This window comes from Meriones unguiculatus, chromosome 3 (assembly GCF_030254825.1).
Source record: "Meriones unguiculatus strain TT.TT164.6M chromosome 3, Bangor_MerUng_6.1, whole genome shotgun sequence".
Taxonomy (NCBI): Eukaryota; Metazoa; Chordata; class Mammalia; order Rodentia; family Muridae; genus Meriones; species Meriones unguiculatus.
Window position 1 is genome coordinate 178,232,382 of NC_083351.1, and position 13,808 is coordinate 178,246,189.

The following is a 13,808-nucleotide window of genomic DNA, read 5'->3' on the forward strand; positions in this document are numbered from 1 at the left end:
TAGCTTGGCCTTTGCGAATGCGCTGTGGGATGCTTGGTGCGCCTGTGATTGTCTCGGTTGTGTCTCCTCCTGCAGTGGCCGCTCTGGAGAGGAAGTGCAGTTCTTCCGGGAGGCCATGACGGTCGCCGACCTCGACGGCCCTGGGGCCTCTCCCTCCAGCGACGACGACGAGGAAGGCTTCGTGTCCTCTCTTCTGCCGGGCGGCCCACCGAGGGCCGCGCCCCCCGCGGCAGCCGTGAGGGAGGAGGCTGCGGCCCGCCCGGAGAGCGCGGAGAGTGGCGCGGCGGGGGCTGCCGCCTCCGGGCTGGAGGAGCTGGCCGAGCGGCTGCGCGCCTGCCGCGTGGGCGCCAGGGAGGAAGCGGCGGCCGAGACTCCTCCACCCGCGCCTCCGGGCCCGAGCGCGCGTGAAGGCGGGCACGGCGTGGCCGGAGTTACGCTTGTCGGCCTAAGCCGGAGGAGCGCCGAGCTTTTCCGGAGCAGATTTGCCCGAGGTAACCGGGGCTCGGCGGAGGCACCCCCGGCAGGGGCCGAGGGGCGCCCCGAGGCTGCAAAGGCGAGCTTACTTCGCGTCCTGAAGGACACGCTGACCGAGTGGAAGACCGAGGAAACGCTGAGCTTTCTGCGCAGCCAGGACTGTGCTTCTGTGAGCCTGAGGCCGTCACCCACGTGCGGGCCTGATGGAGAGGCTGATGAAGCTGATGGGGATGATGAGGATGACCTAAGCCGCTCCGGGCCTGCCCTGAGCCCGCCTCAGAGCAACCTGCATGAGACCCTCCCTGTTAGGGGCTCGCAAACCGCTGTGCAGCCTCTGCCGAGCTATGAGAGCTTGAAAAAGGAGACGGAGCTGCTGAACCTGAGGGTGCGGGAATTCTACAGGGGAGGCTATCTCCTCGGTGAAGATGCTGCCAAGGCGCAGGACCCGGCAGAGGTGTGTCTTCCTGGTGAGCTCTTCAGGCTGCTTACGCTTGGAGCACTCCACAGGGCAAATCTGGGAGCGCGCCCTGTGCTTCGCCGTGTGTCTGCGGTGGGATAGGTCGACCCTCAGGTGCTCGGACGGTTTCTGGGTGATGTTTGCTTTGCATGTCCGCTTGAAATGTTACAGATACGGCAGGGAAGGCGGCTCATGGAGAAGGTGCTACCTAAATTTGACGAGCTGAGTTCAGACTCCCAGCTTTCAGAGAAGACAGGCACAACTCACCCCTTTGTTGGCCACTGCCAGGCTGGGCTGGCAGAGGCAGGAGGATTCCAGGAGCTCCCTGATCAGCAGTCTGGAGGAGTGTCTCCAAACTCAGTGAGACTATCTCTAAACACTAAGGTGGAGAACAGTGATAGCTGATGTCTGCATACACGTGTGGAAACAAAACTCACAAGATGAAAATGTAGTTTAAAAAAAGCGTACTGGGTAGTAAAGGCTATAGAGACCCTAGCTTGGTCGCAGCCAGCTTCCTGGACTTCTTTACGGCTGGTCACTTAACTGATAACTCAGCAGAGTCATTACAGTGCGGGCTGCGTGGCCCGCTGAGAGGGAGGAAGGGCTGTAATGTCGCCTCATGTTCTGGGTTGGTTGAACGCTGGGAGCTGGACTTGGGGAGAAGCGTGGGAAGTTGTCTTGTTCTTGAGTTGTAAGTGGGCTGCCGAAGAGGAAAAGTGCACTTGGAGATTTGGAGGGGAAAGTGGAGCTAAAAAAATCTAGGTACTTCCTGGATCTGTACGGAATATTTGCTTAGCCTCACTCCGTAGTTGAAGTCTCTGTATTGACGTTAGGCAGCATCCTGAAGAAACACTGGTCTCTCCCTGTGAGCTGCCACACTGCTCCACTCAACACTTGTTGCACTAAAGCCGAAAGAAGGAGCCGGGAGTGTCGGAAGTCCCTGACTTGGTTATAAGCTTCACACTGGCTTGTAGATGTGTAGAGACTGTAGACTGCTAACCCTGAACATCCAGACAGGAAGGGTGTCCTTACAAGGAAAGTAGAGCGTTCGTGCCTGTCCCTGAGCAGCACCTCTTTCCAGAATTACTGTCACAGTGGAGGTTATTTCTGCCAGTTTGGGGCAGTCTGTGTTCTTGTTGTCCACTTTGTTCCATAATACTGTCACCTGTGCTGTTGTGTGTTCCTGTAGTTCGGTCTTTCATACTGGGGATGTCCTATTGTATACGCACAGTAGCGGAGTCCCGGCTGTTTCCCAGGAGCCCTGCGCCTGCCTTTTGTGTGACTTTTCTGATGGCCAAAAGGTGTCTCTTCACCTTGCATAGGGAACAGCAATGAGGAAAGCCGCCTCACTTTGGAAGACTGGGTGTGCTAGGGTCACTAACGCGCTGGGCAGGCTGCATCCCTGGAAAGCCCCCAGCACTACTGGTGATGCTCACTAAGGCTGCTCCCAGCACCCCCAGCCTTCCCCTTTCCCCATAGCACTGACTCCCCGTGAGCTGGGAGCAAGAAGGAAGTGGCAGCCACAGTCTTTGAGGAAATGTTTGCTGCCCCCACACTATCGGGGCCCAGCTGCCATAACTGCTAGCCACGGGCATTGTGCTGCACGGGAGACACTGGTCACAAGGTCACCTGGGAGAATGTGGCTCTGCCATCCCAGTGCCTGACCAGCGGCTTTAAATGCTGTGCTGCTCAGTTCTGGAGGTCTGTCGGTTCTTTCAACTGTCATTTTTCTTGGAGGATGTTAAATGTCTTTCTGTGAGCATATGATACCGTGTAGCACTTAGCAGTAATATAATTTCATCATCTGAACCATCGCCTTTATTAGCTATCAAACATTGTGTACTAGAATGCTGCCAGCTGGCCTCAGTGAGCGTGCCTCTAATCCCAGTGCTTGGGGGACTGAGACAGGACCGTGAACTGTTTGAAGCCAGCCTCTTGCACACTGGAGACCAACCTGAGACACGGGATTCTGTTCCCATCCTCCCAGTGGCTCTCCAGCTTCTCGGCAATCCCATGTCACCAGAACCTGCTCAGAAGCTGAGGAGGCTCACTGAGGGCAGCAGCCCCCAAGAGTTCGTCTTTCTCCTGGAGTGTGTCCCTCCAGGTCCTCCGACTGGGGAGCCTTGTCCAGAACCCTCCTTTTTTGGCCTACACAGACGTGGAATTCTGTTAGGAAGTCGCTGCCCAGGTTCTCAGTAGCTGAATTGCCTCTTCCAGGATTAGTTGGGCACTCTCCTGAGTTACTCTTTCCAGGGTCTCAGGCCAGATATACCATGCTGGGTCTGTGAAACAAAACTTTCAAACAAGCATTTTGTTTTGTATGTTTGTTTTCTTTTCCACCATCTCATTGCTAGTTTGTTTCCATGATCTTTTCTGGAACAGGACTTTGCCACAAGTTCTAGTAATTGCTGATGCTAATCCTTAAATGTAGGTTTATAGTGAGTTGTGCAGTTTACAGAAGAGCAGCTACCCTCAAAAGAGGGCACATTGGCCAGGCAGCTCATCAGAGAAATGTTGACCTCAGCTGAGGTTCAGGTTGAGATGTTTGAATTCTCAAATCTTTTTAATACTAGAGGAGTGAACTTTTCTATTTAATATTATTGCTTTACTCATTAAAAAATTTAAAAATATATATTTTTCTGTTTGCTTTAGAAAGTATTTCCACGTGATCTCAGCTTCCCACTGATTGATTCAAGTTCCCAGAACCAGATTAGAAAACGGATTGTTCTTGAAAAATTGAGCAAAGTGTAAGTATAGATGTGTCATTCTGGTTTTGAAAGAGGTTTAAATTAACTATTTTTATGAGTTTGCAATTTACAAATATTATCCTTGAATTCTGAACATCTTTTAAAGATTTGAAAAGCTTGCATGAATTTCCTCGCTTAAGGCTGTATGTTTTCAGATATTTTTTAGTAATAAGTTCTTTGTGTAGATGACCTAGGAATATCATAAAGGGAAAAACTGAGATTGTAGACTAGAAAAACAAACTACCCTACAGCACCTTTAATCCTAGCAGAGGCAGCTGAATCTCTTTTGAGTTCGAGGCCAGCCTGGTCTACAGAGTGACAGATTGCTCTTCGGGTAAGAAAACTGGAAACCGAAAGAAAAGGACAGCAGCCAGGACAGTGTTGCTTTACTCTGGGGCACAGACTGAAGAGCTTGGACTCCTTGAACACTCCTTTGACTTCTCACTAGTCAATGTAGCTTAACCTTCGCGTCTCCCTCAGGACCACTGTTGGCCATGGAAAGCCAAGAGCAGGCATGCCCAACAGAGTGTTTACTCAGGAGAATTAAGTTCTAGCTTTAAAGAAAAGAATGTCTAATTTCCTTTTTTTTTTTTTTTTTTTTTTTTCTTCAGATTGCCTGGCCTTTTGGGGCCTCTTCAGATTACAATGGGAGATATTTACACTGAACTTAAAAACCTTGTTCAGACTTTCAGGTTAGTCTTAATGTTGTAATTTTTTCCTTCTCTGTTATTTTGGCCTCACTGATTTTCATGCATCGTCTGTGGGTTCACTAAGACTCAGGGAGAGTAAGTGCCTTGCCTCTGAGGACTCAGTGCTGTCTTCTCCTTTTGTTTCTGTTGATTACAAGTCCTTCTTGAGCCTCAGCAAAATACATGCTGCTTATCATACATGAAACATTTCATTCCTTCTAGTTTTTTCTATAACAGGAAAGCAAAGGAATGCATATACAAACAACATATAACATATATATGCTGGAGATGTAGCCTAGGCTATCAAACTTTCTATGTAGTTAAGGTTAACCTTCACCTCCTTGGAAAGTGAAATAGTTGAGAGTTTTTGGATTGATAAAACATGCTGTATTCATCCGCTGTCTGAAGGGAAATGCATGGCAGGAAACCATGCAAACCAGTGAAACCCTGTGGTACTGGGACACTGGCTCCCTGAGAAGGCAGAACAAACCCTCAGTTTCAGGGTTTCCACACTGTGGCCCTCTAGCCAAACTTTACCATCACTATATTTTTTTTTCCCTAAGTGTCCATATTTAAATGTGTAAAATAAATCTCAATAATGTGATTATTCTGTCTATTGATTGTTATTATCGTCAGTTGTCTTAGAGACAGGTCATTGATCATACTAACTCAGGGAGGCCGGAATCATTGTGGGATTGGCACAGGCCTGTTGAAGATTAAATGCTCTGTGAAAAAGAAGGTCCAGGCCAAATGTTACAAATCTGATTTTTCTTTCTTATCTCTGTTCATGATGGAAACAGACACTTCCCACCTCATGAGAGGGAAAAATATTTTATATAGTGATGGTAAAGTTTGGCTAGAGGGCCACAGTGTGGAAACCCTGAAACTGAGGGTTTGTTCTGCCTCCTCAGGGAGCAAGTGTCCCAATACCACAGGGTTTCACTGGTTTGTGAGCTCAGCAGATCTTTAGAATATACAGGCTGACGTAATTCAGCAGTTTTTTTCTGCTATCCGATGTCTCTATGCAGCTCTTGTTCCTTTTTCATTAGTGTTTAAAAATTTAAAGTTAATAAAGCATTGTGTAATCCATCTCTGGGGGTCATTATGACTCCTTTCTGTTTATTAAGCTTGTCTTCTAAAGTGCGATTAGATCTTTCTGTAACTGCTTGTCCTGTAGGAGGGTGTGGTATACCTGAAATATGCAAAAACCCTGTTTCATTTTGCTAGAGACATATGCTGGAGCACCGTCAGCCTTCATTTGTGCAGGTATTTCCACAATTGCCACACGCACTAATAAACGTGTAGTTACAGAACCAGCCTTTTCAGAACTTCAAGCAGTTACCATTGAAATCCTGAATATGTATCTGTGGTATGATGCACATGCTTTACTTTTCCAAAGTCTGCAAAATGAAACACATCCATTTGCCAAATTCCATTTCTTTGGGTACCTTTTGGGTTACTTCCTGCGGGTAATGGAGTTTGGTTATACAAAGAACAGGTAGGACATTGCCTGATAATTTCTTTAGATTGTTGCCAAGTGATAGAAAACCATTTCTTCAAACTGTTGCTGTCAACATGGTGTTTCTTATAAAATTCTGAAGCTTCTAGCACATTTCCTATTAACAGCTGACCAATTTCATCATTGCCTTGTGCTGAGGGGGCCTGGTAGAGATCTGATATGTGTTATATACAATGGATGATTTCTATTTCTAATTACTTATAGTTTAATAGAGAAGTTAATTCTGAATCATCCAAAATAAGCTCAGCAGTTTCAATATGTAAAACAACTCTTTCTGCATATTCAGGAAAATCACATAATATCATAAGAATAGCATACAACTCTGATTTTGTAACTGAATCATAAGGGCCCTGAGCCACTTTACTTATTTTTCCTGACTTATAACCTGCCTTTCTTGATTTATTTGCATCAGTATAAAATGTAGGTTCTCCAGAAATTGGTGTCCCTTTTACTACACGAGGGAGAATCCAGTTAGTTTCTTTTATAAATTGAAGTCTCTTCCTTTTGGGATATTTGTTGTCAGTCTCTCCCAAAAAACTACTGCATGCTCTTTGCCAATGTTCATTTTCTGCCCATAATGAGGCAATTTCAACATTAGTAACAGGTACCATAATTTCTGCTGGTTCTATTCCTGCTAATTGATGAATTCTCACTTTTCCTTTCAGAATCAATTCAGAAATGTTTTCCATATAGGTCTTTAATTTTTTACTCTGTTTATGTGCCAAAAGTATCCATTCTAAGATACCTACTCTCTGCATAATAATTCCCATGGGAGAATGAGTAGAAGTCAAAATAACAAGAATATAACACAGCTTAGGATCCAAGTGATCCTCATGTGCATCCTGCAGTTTCTTTTCTGCCAGAGCCAATTCTCTCTCAACCTCAGCTGATAATTTATTGGACTATTTAAGTCCTTATCACCTTGTAAGGTTTGAAATAAATTACTCAACTCCTGAGTAACTAATCCAGTTGTGAGCCATAGCTAGTTAATATCTCCCAGCAATTTTTTAAAATCATTGAGTTTGTAATTGATCTCTCCTGATTTGTACTTTCTGTGGTCGAATTTTCTAGAAACCTATCTTATATCCTAGATAATAATTGATAGGATCTCCTGTTTGTATTTTTTTCGGGAGTAATTTGTAATGCCCAGCAAGGCAAAATTTTATTTAGTTCATCAAACATTTTTTTCCTAGGTATCTGTATCTGAATCAGCCAGTAAGATATCATTCATATAATGGTAAATTTTGGGTTGAGGAAACTGTGTACGAATTATTTCTAATGGCTGATGTATAAAATACAGGTACAGGGTAAGACTGTTTAACAGGCCTGGTGGTAAGACCTTCCAATGATATCTGTTTATAGGATCACTATTATTATTAGGAAAGCCAATCTTTCCCTAGGCTGCTCATTCAAAGGGATTGTGAAAAAAAAAAGTCTTTTAAATCAATTCCTATCAAAGGCGTGACTTAGGTGATAAAGAAGGAAATGGGATTCCAGGCTGTAGAGAGCATGTTGGCTGAATCATATTATTTATGGCTCTTAAATCTGTTAGTGTCCTCCATTTTCCTGATTTCTTTTTTATAGCAAACACAGGGAAACTTCACAGACTGGTAAATTCCTCAACGTCTTGAGCAGTTAGCTGCTTCTGTACCAGATGTTCCAATACCTGTAATTTTTCTTTTTTCGTAGGCCATTGATCCACTCATACAGCCCTGTCAGCCATTTTAAAGGGAGGGCAATTGGTACCTTTGAAAGACCAACACCTGTTGTGTCCTGCTTATAGACAACCTGGACATTCTGTGACTGTTATCGATAATACCTTTTGATATTTTTCTCCGAAGCGTTATTTATTTTATAGTTTGTTTCTGAAATTGGAAGAATGTTAATCTGTGTTTTCCATTGTATCAAATCATGCCCCATAAATTCATGTCTCTATTAGCCACATATAGCTTTAATTTTTCCTGTCATCCTTCTTGACCCATCTTGCACTTTGTTTTACCTGAGATAAAGTTCCAGTCCCTAGAAGCTGCATATTTTCTTCCTGAAGAGGCCAGTCTGGATGCCAAGATTTTGGTGAAATTATTGTTACGTCTGCTCCTGTGTCTACTAAACCTTCAATTCCAATGCCATTTATTTGTATTTTTCGCTTTGGGCTTTCATCATTTATAGCAGTTTGCCAAAATACTTGTTTTCTGGTCTCTCCTAAATATTTTGTTTTATCTATTAAAGCCGTTCTGACCTTGATTACACCCACAGCAGTGTTGTTTTTAACAACAGGCACCAACTTTTTTAATTGCTCTGTGGACGAGTTCCTCTAATGCTGACCGGGAACAGTTGAATCAAATTTGATATCAGGGTCTGTGGGAGGCCCCCTTGGGCATTTCCCGAAAGCAGAGGGTTACCTTGTCATTCTCTTGTTGATCTGCACTCTTTAGGCCAATGCCTGCCCTTGCCACACCTTCTGGATACTCCGGAAGGCTGGGGACTTCTTTTTGGATTGTCTCTAGAAAAACCATTGTTTCTAGGAAAGCCTTGCCTACAGATGGCCATGTTTGCCACAATTAAAACAGCTGCCATTTTGAGTCCTAAGTTTTTTAGAAATTACTTCTCCTATCAGATGAGTGTTGTAAACATGAGATCCAATATCAGCCCTTACTCTAATCCACTCCTCTATTGGTGCTGATCTTCCCTTAAAGGTCTAATCACTCTTTTTTCATTCTGATTTAGCATTTTCAAAAGCCAAAGTTTCAGTTAGTACTTTTCTGCTTACTGAATCTGATAATAGTTCTATTTATAGCTGAAGTAAATCTTTGCAAAAAATCACTAAAGTCTTCTTTTGGGCCTTGTATAATTTTAGTAAATGACTCAGACCTCTTTCCTGATTCTTCAACCTTATCCCAAGCATTTAAAGCTGCTAGATGACATAGTGCCAAGGTGTGATGATCAGATTCAAGCTGCCTTTATAAACCAGCATGTTGACCTTCACCTAGCAACTGATCCTGGCCTGACTTTGTTGTTCTATGACCTTCGCTTTCTCTTTCCACCATGATTGCCATTGTAAATGAGGACCAAGCTCCAGTATTGCTGTTATCATATCTTCCCAGTCATGGGGGAAAACCAACTGTTCTCAGTTGATTGTAAATTTAATATCTGCTTAACATAGGATGAATGCATACCATAGGAGATGACTGCTTCCTTAAATCTCCTCAAAGCTAATATGTCTATAGGATGCCATTTAAATTCCATATAACCTTGGGGGTGCCTATCATTTCCTGGATGATCTTGTATAGTAAATGGCTATAGTAAGGCTATAATAAATGGCTATAGTAAGGCTGGATTTCTAACAACCTTAGGCCTCCTCCTCCAGTTTCATCATGCTGTGGTGTGGTGGGCTCTTGTCTAAAGTCCTCTGTCTATATCTGAGAATTTTCCTTATTCTCATTTATAGGTCTTTCTACGGCTTGTCTAAATCCTTCTGTCCGTCTATTTTTATTCTCATTTATAAGTCTCTCTAATTTTCCTTCTAGTCTTGTATCTTATCAATGCACTTGTCATAGTTTTCTTTTTCCTGTTTCTCTAAAGTTCTTTTTTCTTAGAGCAAGTACAGAAAATCATACCAGCTATTAAGAATAAATTAAAAAATAAGAAAATGATAGTAACTATAATTGGTATTGAGCTAATTTCAGTTATGTTGTTTAGCTTTTCATTTAATGCTTCTATTTTTAGGTCATCTGGAGTAGCATTAACAGGGTTCTAAAGTCTTCTATTATGGTAGTTCTCATCCTTAACTGTCTCCTGGAGGACTTGCCACATGACTTACTGAATCTGATGGCTTCTCAGTTTGTCCATGGCTGGAATGGTCTGTTTGTGGAGTCATGTCATTCATTGGAACACCAAATGTTTAAAAGAAGGAAAATCCCAACCACTCTGTTTTACCAATAAAGACTCAGGAGGGAGTCAGGTGCTGGGGTGAAAACCTGCTAGCTCAGAGCAGAGAAAGCACCAGCTGACCTTCCATCTCAGCTCAGGTCAAATGGAAACCCAACAGCTCACTAGCTCAACTGGCAGCCCAGGAGGAAAAGGCCAAAAAACCCAAGGCCTTGGGCTTGCTAGCTTAAAGCCCAAAAAGCCAGGGAGCTGAGGAGCTGAAGCAGGAAACAGGGTTTTATAGTTCACAGTGTTGGGGTTCACAGTCAAATTTTCTGCAACACTAAGTTGTCTTTTCTCTAAAACCTGTGGGTCAGAGTACACAGCTCTAGTAAAGATGGCTCTCCCTGCCTGCCTTCAGGGAGATGCCAGGTGCTCTGAAGGAGAAGGGCTCCCAGCTTCACCTGTATTGCCTCTGAAAAGGTGCCCTGTGGCTGGTGGTGACTGCGTGGAGAACTCCTCAGTCAGCACTGACCAGCGGGAAGGAGTCGACATGAACAGCGATGCTAAGAACTTGTGAACAGCCATTTTCAAGCCATTTAACAGCTACACGTGCGCGGCTTGCCCTGGAGACCAGTTCTGCTCAGACAGCGGTGCAGCTTAAAAGCCCCCTAGGTGACTACAGTGTGCAGCCTGCACAGCCTAATAGGGCTCTCTGGGGAACTTTCACGCTTGAGCACAGAGCTGCCCACCACACACACACACACACACACACACACACACACACACGCACACGCACAGGCACACGCACAGGCACACAGCCCAACCAAGGCAGGCTGTGACTTAGCATTTCCCTTCTCAAAGAGCAGCCTCCACCCAGGCTGCCCTAGCCTGAGAGATATAAGTTAAAATCCTGTCAGTGACATCCATGATAAATCAAGACTTTTTAATGTGACTAACTTTTAAATAACATGTGTGCCTAATAACCATGCTGGTCAGAAGAGAAATCAGACCCCTGAAACTGAAGTGATACGCGGCTGTGAGCCACATGGCATGGGACTGGGAAACTGAACCCCGGTCCTTTGGAAGAGCAGCCAGTGTTTTTAAGCCCTGAGCCTCCCTCCACCCCCTTTTGTTTTTTAGTCATCAGTTAGACCATGGTAAACATACACGTTTAGCATGTATAATAATTCTTTGGATCAGCAATAGGAAACAATTTTGATGTCCTGTCGATGTTCTAGAAATCCTGAGAAAAAAGCGGAATCTCTGAGGTTTGATTGAGAATGGCGCCCATGGGCATATATGTTTGAATACTTGCTCTCTACTTGGTGGAGGTTTTTAGAGAGGGTTATGAGGTTTAGCATTGTTGGAGGAGGTGTATCACTGGGGTGGGCTTTGGGGCTGCAAAAGCCCAGGCCATTCCCAGTTAGCTTTCTATCTCCTGCTCATTCCCAGTTAGCTTTCTATCTCCTGCTCCTGGATCAGATACGAGCTCTCAGCTACTGCTCCAGTGCCTGCCTGCCTGCCTGTCTGCCCGTCTGCCCTCCTGCCTTCCTGCCTGCCTGCCCGCCTGCCTGTCTGCCCGTCTGCCCGCCTGTCTGCCTGCCTGTCTGTCTGTCTGCCTGCCCGCCTGCCCGCCCGCCCGCCCGCCTGCCTGCCTGCCTGCCTGCCAACTGCCATGTTTCCCACCGTGATGGCTCTTCTGAAACCTAAGCCCCCAGTTAGCTTTTCTGTAAGTTGCCTTGGTCATGGTACATTGTCAGGGCAATAGAAAAGTGACTAAAACAGCCTCTTGTGTGTGTGCCCCCAGTACCTGGAACAATGGTGTGGATTACACACATGTTACATTTTTTTTTCCTGAGTGACAAAATGAACTCATGAAATCTTAAATATACGTTAACTGAGAGGTTTAAAAACCAAAAGCAAAACAAAACAAAAGAATTTCAGGCCTGATGGGGCACACTTTTAATTGGAGGCAGGGGTAGGCCAATCTGTGTACATTCTAGGCCAGCCCAGGATTACATAGTGAGACCCTGTCTTGCATGCACGTGCACACACACACACACACCACCACCACCACCACCCAAACAAGAGCGATTGTATGACACTTTCTGTCCTCTTATGTCCACACTTACCCTGCTATTCAAGCTCTTTGTGGTTATTGCTGGGTTCCATTTTATTTGGTACTAGAGAGTGAACAAAAAGAAAAGCTGTTACTTCATGCTACTTACCAGGCCGCAGGGCCGTGTGCACGTTCTAGTATGCCATAGCCATGCTCTTCTCTCTCGGCACATTCCCCACTTCTTCCAGGAACTGAGAAGCAGGATGGTACTGAAGGGTGAGGAGGTTTCCGTGTAGATAACCTGGTGGGGAAGGAGCAGTGAAGTGAGCCGCACTGGAGTTAAGGGCGAAGGGGCGATGGGGCAGGCTGCTACTCTCCAGAATGCGCAGAAGGAACAGCCTGAAGACAGCCAACAAGCCAGCCGACACGATCCCACACAGAGGGGGAAGAAGCAGCTAGCTCCAAAGAATTGTACTCTGACCTCCACCTGTGCCCTAGCACACAGACTCAGCACACATCATAGGCACATGCTGAAAGGAAAAAGATACAAAACCTGAAAGTGCGGATGGAGAGGTGGCTCAATAATTAAGAGTACACACTGCTCTTCCAGAGGGGCCTGAGGGAGAAAAGGGGAGGGAGGGGGAAAGAAAGGGGGAGACTCGGGCAGAAACTCAGGGTGTGTGCAAGTGTAAATTATATATGGAATTGATTGGAATGACTTACAGGGCGCAGTAATTTTTTTTGTTGGTGGTGGGTTTTGTTTCTTGTTTTGGTTTGGTTTTTTCTGAGACAGTGTTTCTCTTTGTGTAAAACTTGATCTGAAACCAGGCTGCCCTTGAACTCATGGAGCTCTGCCTGCCTGTGCCTCCCAAGCGCGAATTAAAGGTGTGCGCCACCACCCTGAATCCTACCACTCAAATGGTGGCTCACAACTGTGTCTCTCCAGTTCCAAGGGATCCGATGCCCTCGTGTGGCCGCTGAGGGCACTGCACACACACGATGAACAGACACGTGCAGAAAAAAACACCCAGTCATGTAAAATAGAACGAAAAAAACTGAGAACAGGAGTGAGCCTGACATAGTCACTGAGTAGACTGATAGGACTGAGAAAGCAATCAAAGGCAAGAGGAGGAAAATCTGAGCCATAGAACTGGGATGGAGACTGGAAAACCCAGCCCTGCCAGAGCATGAGGGACACGTGTTCATGCCGCATGTGTCAACTAGACCGTCAGATACAGAAGCGAGTGAGGAGATTTTCACCTCTCTGATGTTACATAAGACAGCTATCGGATGATTGATGCAGAAATCCTGATTTGAGTGCCCCCTGGCTGGCTGCTGGGACTTGTCTGGGCGGTTGGTTAATTAGGTGAAGAATACAGGTCTCTTCCCCTCAGGCAAAAGAGCAGTCATGGGCAGAAGCCACTAGGGGGCGTGAGGCAGAAGAACGTGTACAACATGCAGGAAAGCTGGGAACCAGAGGCCGGGAGAGGGGGCTGGGGATGGGTCTCCGAGGGACTTGTAGGAAGACAGTGCTTTGGACTGAAGCAGCAAGCTCGTCTGCCTAGTGTCTGGTTCTCACTCCTGTGCCATCCGCGTGTGTCGTATTTGCTATAATTAGCGCATATAAATCTAGGGCATTATATTAACGGGTGTTCAGGACTCTACTATGCTACACTTTATTTTCCTCTGTTATAAGGAATATTTTGTTGAAGTTTCCATATATCATTATACATAAATGAAAGAGACTTTTTAGACTTTATCTAGATGTAAGCTGCTCATATATGTATTCAAGACTTATTAGGTGTTGCCAAATACGTAATTTTTCTCTAGAGAAGACCTGTTCTTAGAGTTGGATGAGCTAGCACTCAGACTCTGACATCCCTTAGGTGCCTGCTGCCACCCGAGCACAAGTCAAAAAGTGCTCAAGATTACCAGGTGAAACTAAGGTCAGAGCAACTGACTCATTGGTAGCGTCAGTCAGTGATGGTACAGA

At 45.4% G+C, this 13,808-nt stretch overlaps 1 protein-coding gene across 2 annotated transcripts in view; it reads left to right on the top strand.

Annotated features, from left to right (window-relative positions):
* The window catches only part of Rpap2 (RNA polymerase II associated protein 2), a 60,444-nt gene that overhangs the window by 17,499 nt on the left and 29,137 nt on the right, over positions 1–13,808 (top strand). For both annotated transcript variants that reach the window (XM_021637889.2, XM_060381093.1), the window contains exons 8-10: positions 76–928; positions 3,584–3,678; positions 4,290–4,370. In XM_021637889.2, the coding sequence (XP_021493564.2) occupies positions 76–928; positions 3,584–3,678; positions 4,290–4,370 (1,029 nt within the window). The remainder of the gene's footprint in view (positions 1–75; positions 929–3,583; positions 3,679–4,289; positions 4,371–13,808) is intronic.